The 9777-nt window shown below is 38.1% G+C and overlaps 2 protein-coding genes across 2 annotated transcripts in view; both read right to left on the reverse strand.

The window, feature by feature from the left end:
• The window catches only part of dennd2b (DENN domain containing 2B), a 50893-nt gene extending 46738 nt beyond the window's left edge, over positions 1-4155 (reverse strand). Inside the window, exon 1 of the mRNA XM_020657552.3 lies at positions 4007-4155. The gene's annotated coding sequence lies outside the window, so the exon portion shown is untranslated. The remainder of the gene's footprint in view (positions 1-4006) is intronic.
• A 704-nt stretch (positions 4156-4859) lies between these two features.
• tmem9b (TMEM9 domain family, member B) lies at positions 4860-9766 on the reverse strand. Its single transcript, XM_020657559.3, has 5 exons — positions 9527-9766; positions 8846-8937; positions 8643-8751; positions 8200-8334; positions 4860-6112 (listed from the first exon to the last, which is right to left on the reverse strand). Exons 1-5 carry the CDS (start codon positions 9590-9592, stop codon positions 5957-5959), a joined length of 558 nt encoding a protein of 185 aa, XP_020513215.1. The 5' UTR covers positions 9593-9766; the 3' UTR covers positions 4860-5956.
• Positions 9767-9777: the final 11 nt, after the last annotated feature.

Raw genomic sequence — 9777 nt, forward strand, 5'->3', positions numbered from 1 at the left:
AAGAATTTCACCCAAAATATAAAATCCCTCCCCAAAGGTTTGACTGAACTCCAGCAGAATTAAAACACTTAACTCTCTCCATGTGGCAGTTCAGTATGGATTCACAGAATAATAAAGAGCCTCTTTGTAAAGTCAGGTTGTAAAACATTTCAGACATGTGCATGTTCTTCGGTCACATTTCTACAAATACCAGACAACAACAGGATGAAAAAGCCACATGAATTCCAAACTCGTGTGGTATGCTCCTCAGTGGTAAAGTGGGCAGCAGCCAGTAAAATGTACTCATTTGTTCATCTGTTTAAAATACAGGAAAGTAAAAAATCATTTCATGTAGCACCTATAAGATCACACATCAAGGTGTTCGGAAACACAACCTATCTGTCCTGTGGGTGATACAGGGATTATTTTAACTCAATGGATCATCACCTAAATGAAGGGATTTTACTGTTCGGACACATGGAGTATTTACAAATTCTGAATGTGTAATCCCCTTTGAATTCTCCTTTACAAGACGATCTCAAGAGGTCACGATCCGGTTCAGTAAAATATAGAACAGTTCAGTGCAAATCAGTTCTCAATGCAAATTGACTCCTGGCAATATTGAACAAGTTGTTTTCTCATTGCAACCCACTAACCGGCAAATCATTAACGTTATTCTCATAAAAGGTCAATATCAGAGTCTGATGAGACTGAAGACGCTGAGCACAGTTTACAGGATAAACAGCAAAACCTCAGCAAAATGAGGTATAACTTTAGAACCAGGCCATCTGAGGTTTGTATTACATTTTTACCGATCCACGGCTCTGCAAGCGTACGCACTCACATTTAAACGTATTGTTTTGTTTGCGCAACAATTACAAATTGATGACCCGGAAGGAAAAACACACAACGCAAAATTCAAGCCCATTCTGTTCAATCATGACCACAAAGCAGGCAATCTGCTGATGAAGACTTAAGCTTCAGCACAAAAATGTAAAAGGTAATAGCAAATGTAATGCAACAATATGTTTTAATGTATTGTTTTGAAGGTCCATGTGGACAAAGCGGTTGGCCAACATCTTCAGTGTGCTGATCTTGTTCTGTCCATGAGTAAGTAGTGTTTTTCTGACAAAAGAGTGTCACCCAGCTCTCTATGAACAGTTATGGTCACTCATTAAGATTAAGGATTACAATATAGAGTAGTCTATCTTGTTGGTGTTGGTCTCGTTTACTTTGGTAAGTCACAGAGGTATCTCAGTCCATTTCAATGTGTTTCATAAGCAGCTAAAAGTTCCTCAGGGGACGTAAAATCAGTTTGAATAGGAATAGGAAGAAACTCAAATTCACAATATTTAACAAACCTCTTAATAATTACCACATCACCTTCCCTGCTGTAACTTCTTCACACCAAATGTTGAAGAACAGCTCGTCTTTCAAACCTGCACTTCACTCACTCTCTTGTGGTGTCTTATCATCCAACAGACCTGGGAACTGAGGAAGTCACAAAAATCCAGACATCCGTCATCACAGTATGTGACATCAAGTCAGCAGGAAGCCTATAGAGCTGTGTTACTGTGTGGCTTTTCTAGGGGAGCCACTGAAAAGGCCTCGTAAAGAGTGTCCTTCCTGAAAACACTGCAGATCCTCGCCGCCTGTGCAACAAAAAAGAGCCGAGAAGCTGATTTCTTTTTTTGTTTTTCTACCAGAGTGTAACTGAAGCTTATTCTCTCACAGAAGTTTTCACTGATCGCAGGGCCGTCTGTATTTCTCATTAAAAGCCACATCCTCTCCTTGCATGACATGGAGGCATCAAAGAAAGCGCAAATCAAAACAGAACATGCGGCTGCTCCACGTGTACACTCAGAATTTGTATCTAATGAAATCCTTATATCCATTATGCTAAGCTTCAATCTTCATATGCTTTCTTAAAACTATAGTTTAATTCAGTTTGTAGGTCCTTCTTCTTATACATGCTATAGCAGGACAATGTCAGAGTTTATTTTCTTTAATAACCCTTTAACTTTATGTGTGTTGGTTAAGGATCCACTCTGAATCCAAAATCCTAAAACATTCATGGGGATTATTCTGCAGCTCTGTGGGGATTTTTCCACCTACACGCTAGATTTCACCTCAGATCATTCTATTTATCTTCTGGATGTTCCCAGGAGTTGGAGGGATGTTTGGCTGTAATAGCTTTACCATTTATCTGCTGTATTTAAAATATATATTCTGCAATAAACACCATATCAGGTTTCAGGAAAAAAAAAAAACCCAGAGGCAACTCCAGGATTAAGTTGACTGAGGCTGAGGAGTCTATGATGGTCTGAGTTACAGCCTGACAGCTCTGACAGACGTACAGACGAGTAAAGACACCTTCCCTCTTAAAAACTGAAGAGCTAAAGCTGCAAGTGTCTTCAACAGAGTCCCTGAAATTATATCATGAAACTACTGCTTGTTTTTTTATGTATCTCTTTATGCAAAATATTCTGGATTTGTATTTTAATATTCAGTGGAGAAAATAACTAGAAGTGGAATCTTTCTGATTATTGAGATGTTAAAAGAGTTGGCAGCCCGAGGCACATTTCAAACATGTTTTTACTGTTTGCCTGTGTTTTCTCTTGAGTTCTACCCATTCACACAGTAGAATATAACACCAAAATGACACTGAAGACCAGCTTTGAAATCCAAATATATAAGTATGAATCTGGGGTGCTTTACTTGCATATTTTTATTGCATGAATCTTTACACTTTTATTCCAGTACAGGCCAGAGACATTTATCATTACATTTGCAGACACAGCTACAATGGTTATTTGATCAGTGCATAAATATTTGATCAATGGCCAGCTATTCTGATAATTGATGAAAGGTGTGGAGTCATATTTTAAGAAAACTGTCAAAGTTCTCTTATTCAAGCTTCATAATTGTGAATATTTCTGGTTCCTTTAATCGTCCTAAGCATCCGGTTGTTGACAACAAAAGCCATCTGATGAATTTAAGAGACACTGATCAACATTTTCACCATTTTGAGACTTTTTATAAAGCAAAAAACTAGTTAACTGTGAAAATAAGTGAATCCCCTGGATTAGCTTGAAAATAAATCACCAAAATGGAGAGAACAGATTGTATGTATTTCTAAGCCAATTAAAAAGTTGAGCCACGTAGCTAAAATAAAATGATCTAACAGAATATGATACATGGTTGTACATAAAATAAAGCAGTATTTTCTTACTAAAAGTGAACTGTGGATTACCTTGTGTTAAGAGTATGTATTAAATCACTGATTAACACAAAAACATTATATAAAGTATAATAATCATATGTCAGAAGAACAGGCATATCATGAGTAACACCATGTGACAGAGCATGTACCAAAGAATCAGCTGCAATCTAACAACAGTATCATATCGTGCCATAGGAGCAACGACTGCAAAGTTTAGCTCAAGGACAATCCTTTATCTCAGGCATTTCTTCACCTCACAGCAGTTACAGCAGCAGTCTGACTAAGGAACCTTGAAGGCAAATTAAGTGAATTGAGGTTATGTGTGTGTGTGTGTGTGTGTGTGTGTGTGTGTGTGTGTGTGTGTGTGTGTGTGTAGGGTGGTAATTGAAGCGAAACTTGTAGGAGCATGAAAGTAGAAGGTAAACAAAGGTTACTGCATCAATACCATAGACACGGATTGTATGGATGGATCAAATTCATAGGCTGAGGCGCCCCCTGTAGGCCAACTCATGCAAATGCAGCACCGCAGCTGAGGGAAAACTACATTTTCTTTAACAAGTCAAACAGAAGATTAAGACAGTCTACAAACATCGACCAAAGTCATCGTGTATGAAAAGCGCACAGCTCAGCCACGCTAAATAAGTCAACAACACGACAAACTATGAAATGTAAACATGTTATCTTTTCTTATGAGCACAATCATCTAAAGATGCTGGAAATCCTACGAATTTCTCTTAACAGATGAAAAAAAAAAAGTTCACTTTACATTCTTCAACAAGTCATAGTTTGAAACAAAAGGCCTACCTGTGTTTCTGTTGCAGAGTTTAGTTCAGTGATCCATTCTTTTTCTCACAGAGCCTGTGTCTCTTTCTGTCTGCAGCCTGAAAACTGACTCTCTTTTTTTTCTGCGGAAAAATAGTCTCCTCCGCCTAACTGCATGCAATGAGAGGAGGGAAAAAGGGAAAAGTGAGCAGGAAATGGTGACGCAGCTGTATGGAAATCATTTAACTTGATTAAGAAAAAAATGGATACTGATGGTTGTCAAATATTCAGAGAGCAAACTGCTGTGGTCACTCTTCAGTACAATGAATCCAATCCATTGTTAAACTGGCTTTCATCCAGGCGTTTGTGAGTTAATACAGGTAATGAAGAATGTGCTATAAATAAGTGGAAGACAGGGTCACACTTTTTAAAAAAGGAAACTGCTGTTGTAAAGAGCTGACACCCTGGAGTATTAACAGTGTGGAATCAGGAACACGTTGAGAGAAAAAAAATCAAAGGTTATGTTACATTCTTTTAAACTATTGGTGCATCCAGGGCCGGATTTAACACTAAGGCGAGGCAAGTATTTATACCATGCCCCCAAATCCCTCAGAAAACCCCTTCTCCCTGTCTTGCAGGTATAAGCCTACCTACGGCAACGTCCAGCTTTAATAGCATCTTTGATATCCTGACCACAGGACAACCTGGGGTGGGGGAGTGTGTGTCTGGGTTGAATTTAGGAGAATCAACAGGCCATCCATATTTATAACCACTATTCGTTTCACAGGAAACCACAGATTTTAAAACGGTTAAGTTCTTGTTTTTCTAAATGACTTGTAAGGCCTGCAGCTGATGTGAAGCATGAAGAAATGTAAACACTTTACAACTGCAAGAATGACAAATATGACATAAATTTATTTCGAATTTAAAGGTTTCACATGTACAATAGTTAAGAACACTTCTATAGGTCTGATTCTTCTTCATTCACACAGCCCCATCACACAGAAAATCACCTCAGAATAACACCGCACTGTGTTCTAATGAAGCCCAACGAACAACAAGGGCCTTCAAAATGGTACTGATGTTAGAAAATCACAGACTTTTTATTAGATTTGTTTAAACAGTTGAAGAGGGTACTGATTCCAAAAAAAACAACAAAAAAAGTTCTTTACAGATGAGGGTCAATAGCACAGCTACGTTCACTATGACATCACCAAGAAATTGCATCAATTTAAGAGATGAGGTTCAGCGCATATCATATGTTCAAATGTCAAATAGAATGCATTAAATGAGGACTTCTTCACAGCAGACATTATGGTAGGAATGGAGGATTGAAAACACAATTATAAAAGGTTCATTATAAAACATGCATTTTCAAAGAAGGCTGAAAGATGATAATTTTACACATTGTCCTTCCTCCTGAGATGAGAGCAGTATTTCAATGTTTTTTTACTTTACTATAAACAGGGTCCAGTTATCCAGCAAACATTTGGTTAGTTTTATTTTTACAGTTTAGCTTGTATGTTGAAAATGTGGTCAATTTTGGACTGATGGCTTCATTTCAAACTGTGGCCAGTAAAAGTCAAATGATGTCATAAAATATTGACTTGAAATATGTTTCTTTCTCTTACACTGATGAAGTCGCGTCTACCATCAAATTTTAATCTGAAATTCTCTGGTGACTTGGCACTTCAGTAAACCAGTTATCAGTCAGAGATTAAATTCAGCTCTTGGGAACGCTATGCAAGACTGTTCAGTAAATATTGTGCAAAACTGAGTAACTGTTACCTCTTGTGCTGCAGACTAAATGAAAAGTTCCCAACTTGGAATTTACACCTGCAGGGGACTCCTTTACATTGATCAACTCAGAAGCCTCACATCACAAATGAGAGAAAGGAAGCGATATATAAACTGAGGGCTCCATCACAGTGTTTTTCTTGTTTGTTTTTTGCTCCACCATCAGTAACTGTTGATCACAGGGCACACTGGACTTTAACTGAGAACAACATGGCGGTCGAACACAGACTTTCTCTGTTCCTGGACCTGCCTCCTCCAGCGCTGCTGAGCGTGCTCCACTTTGTTCAGCATGTTGGGTCGAGAGTGAGAGCGGGACAGGACGTTGTGAGCGTTCGCAAAAGGCTGTTGGTCCTGAAAACACAGCGGGGAGAAAAACACAATTAACCAAGAAGATATGAAATCAATCAGTATATATAGACACTTCTTGGGGGATCTAACAGAGCAGAAATGTCCTGTTGATTTCAACCAACCAACCAACCGACGACCTCATTTCACAAAGAATGACAATTAGTCGATGGCCAAGGCCAGAAAAGTCGTGATCATGTTTGAAATGTGACGTGAATTACACATTATTTTTTAACCTCCAGATCGTTTTGCAAGTCAAGAAAGTTGTTTTTGCAAAACTATTTAGGTTGAGGTCATGAATAATATTGAATTACAAGGTGAAACGGCCAAAAGTAATCCCAATTTAATCATGAACAAATCTTTCAGTCCTGCATGCTCGCCTTTCACATAGTTACGGGTCTCAACAGGGCCCTAATGTATATATACGTATAGTAGCTGGACGAAACTACACAACAGACTAACCAGCACATTATAAATGATATGAGATCAGTGATGGCTGAAAGCCCATCATTACTCTGAGCTTTTATTGCATTTAAATAGTAACCTAATTACTTTGGTTTTCATTTAGTTATTCATTCTTACTTTCATTATTGCTTTTATGTCTTTGTCTGAAATATTTTCTAACCTAGTTTTTTTAAGTTATTTAAAAAAAAAGTTGCTTTATTATCAATAAAAGTACACAATAAAAGTACATTAAACTAGACTAAACGACAAAAACGAAAGCGACAAAAATTCTCAATACCAAAGACCTACTCCCTACAAGCACACTTCCTCTGTGATTATGTAGCAGCAGGACTTCCAGTTAAATGGCTATCTTTTTTTAATTGGCCACAGTCAGAGTTTGACCTATTTAGTTCAAGTCTTGAGTCTATCATGAATCTGCTCTTTTTATTTCCAAACAAACAGCAAACCCATTACATCTAGACTGATACAAGTAAAGGCATATTTTCCCCAACAGTAACATTTCTCACATAAACAGGACTTTTGAGAGTGAACTGGAAGCTGCTGTAGTCCTTCTCCTCCTTTCCTTTTTAATAAAAGTTCAATTGTTGTGAAACATCTGGTTTGAACTGCAGCTGATTCTGCACAAGAATATTTTAACAGTAAACACTCATACAACAATTCTTCGAGCCTGGACTCTGCCAGTGAAAACACACGAGAGCTCAGTGTGTTGGCTGCAGTTCCCTTCAGGCAAAGGCAGTCACTGTTCTGTTCATATAAAAACCCTTTTTCATCCCAGAGAAGACCGCCTTTATTTACTGTTGTTTGTAAACACCTTGAGTATCTTAATTGCGCTTCTTTTTCCTGAGATAGGATTTTATCAGCGACTGGTTTGCTGTTAGAAACCAGGGAAAACCCTTTTTGATTGCTCTGCAGTCGTTGTTCTTTATTGAAAAAAAAAGACATAATGTGTTTACTTAGCAACATTATGGCATAATGACAAGACTATTAGACATCCATGAGTCTTTTCTGCCTGATCAACTTTTATAAACAGACTTCTGTACAGCTGGCAATGAATCTAGAAAGTTGGATGTTACTTTCTTCCTCCGTCATGCTCATAATTATATCAGAAACAGGTTTATCTAATACAACTGTTGCAGCAGGTCTTTCATTTTAATGGCAGTCAATAACCCAGTAAGTGCCAAAAGCACAGGGAGAGAGAGAGAGGCAGCAAGATGCGAACTAAAACGTTTTGTGATTAATAATGGATCTGATTAAGAGTGAGGAAGCACTTTCTGAAACTAAATATTACTCTCTGGGTTTGGAGTGGAGCTGTAAACTCCGCCATTAGATTTAACTGCTGTCAAATGAGAAATTCAATGATCCTTTCAAAATAATATCCTGTATTTATTGTTTCATTTTAACGTTTGAGGCATTTGTTCCACAACTAGCTCTTTAACAAATAACGGTTTAGAAATAAAGAAATCTACAATCTCATAAAGGATCCTATTTGATATTTAGACAAAGGGAGGCTACTCCCACCAGCATCAAATGATCACAACGACAATTCAAAGTAATTCCATGACTGTAGAAAGCTGAGGCAGGGTCATAGTTACCACAATAAAAGACGATTTGTTCATTTAAACACGTACCCCAACATCGTCATCACTTTGGATGAGCTGCGAGTGCCCAAACAGACGCCTCTTCAATATGGGCTCCAGCAGAGTCAGGTAGACCATGTAGAGCAGCAGCAGGCCCAGAATAGAGAGGTACATTATGATGGTTACCTGCAAATATGAAGGATTATTGACCTGTTGTTCAACATGACTACAAGATAAAGAGAGAAAATACTAAAGAAGTTGTGAAACTACAGGTAAACTTATCGATTTATCAACAATTATCCATAAAACATTCAAGATATAACAAAATGTGCAAGCTCTATTTATTTGATTATCCTAAATGTATTTTTATTGGGCGTTTTGTTTCTTAGATGAACAACAAATAGGATGACCGGGGTGCAGCTCTACGGTGGTCCGACAGATATAATCAATCATCCCTTACCTTTTTTGATACACAAGCTTCACCATCAACTTACCTTAATGGTCCCCGAGCTCCTCTCTTCATATTTACACTCACAGCGCAAACAGTACGCCTCCACGTCTTTACCATCCACCGGCATGGGCTCCACTACATGGAGACAGTTACTGGAAAAACAACACATTCACATGAATAAGACGGTAGGCCGTACAGTACGCAAAAGGGCTGGCTGATAACATCCATGGAAGTCTAGAGACATACCAGTCTTTGAGGGAAACATTTTGTTTGTAGATTTGACCCTCGATGTCTCTGTACGGTGGACAGATGCATTTACAACGAATGTCCTCGGAATTCTGTAAAAGGCAGATCACACGTTTCAAGATGAGTTTTTTTGTTAATACATTTCATCATTTTGTCCTACGCTCTTCCTAAATATCCGCACAATTCTGCTGGTAAACTCAAATTATTGTATTTTTTTTGTATTATTGTTATTTTCTTTGACTTGTCTTGATTGAATGTGTTTTGTAAATGACATGCAAAGGAGGTATCCTATTGCTCCTGTAACAATGATGACTACAAACATGTGAGAAGTATGTAGATGTAGCCTTTGTGGTATTATCACATTTTCTCCTGTCAAATATGATCATGTCTCGGTTACTGACAGTCCATATGAGCAAGAAAAAGCTACCACAATTATATCCAGCCTGCATGTGGGTTATAATGTTCAGTTCCTGTTTAACCTGTAGCCAGGTGCATCACTTAAACACACACACTTAAACACACACAGAGTTTAAAACACCCCAAGAGGCCAAAGAAACGCAATCTATTCACAGGATTAACTCATGAATGAGGGCAGGATTGTGTTTTTTATATATTTAAAAAGGAGGACCATTTTAACACTGTCTTTCTAACCACAGCTAACTCAGCTAACATTAGCCTTACCTTCGCTGTCACTTGGCTGAACAGAACAAAACAAGCCACAGAGAAACAAAGAAACAAAGACTTCATCTTTCAGTCTGCAGGAGGTTTCCCCGTTTATAATTCACCGCTTGTCAAAACAAAAAAAAGCAAAACGAAACACTATATAAAGAAAATACTAACAGCTGACGACATTTGCCTGCAAGATTATTCGGGGATAAACATCATCAGCCTCCTAGCAGCTGACTAGTGCTTTCCGGAAATGGCGGTCCATT

This window comes from Labrus bergylta, chromosome 3 (assembly GCF_963930695.1).
Source record: "Labrus bergylta chromosome 3, fLabBer1.1, whole genome shotgun sequence".
NCBI classification, from domain to species: Eukaryota; Metazoa; Chordata; class Actinopteri; order Labriformes; family Labridae; genus Labrus; species Labrus bergylta.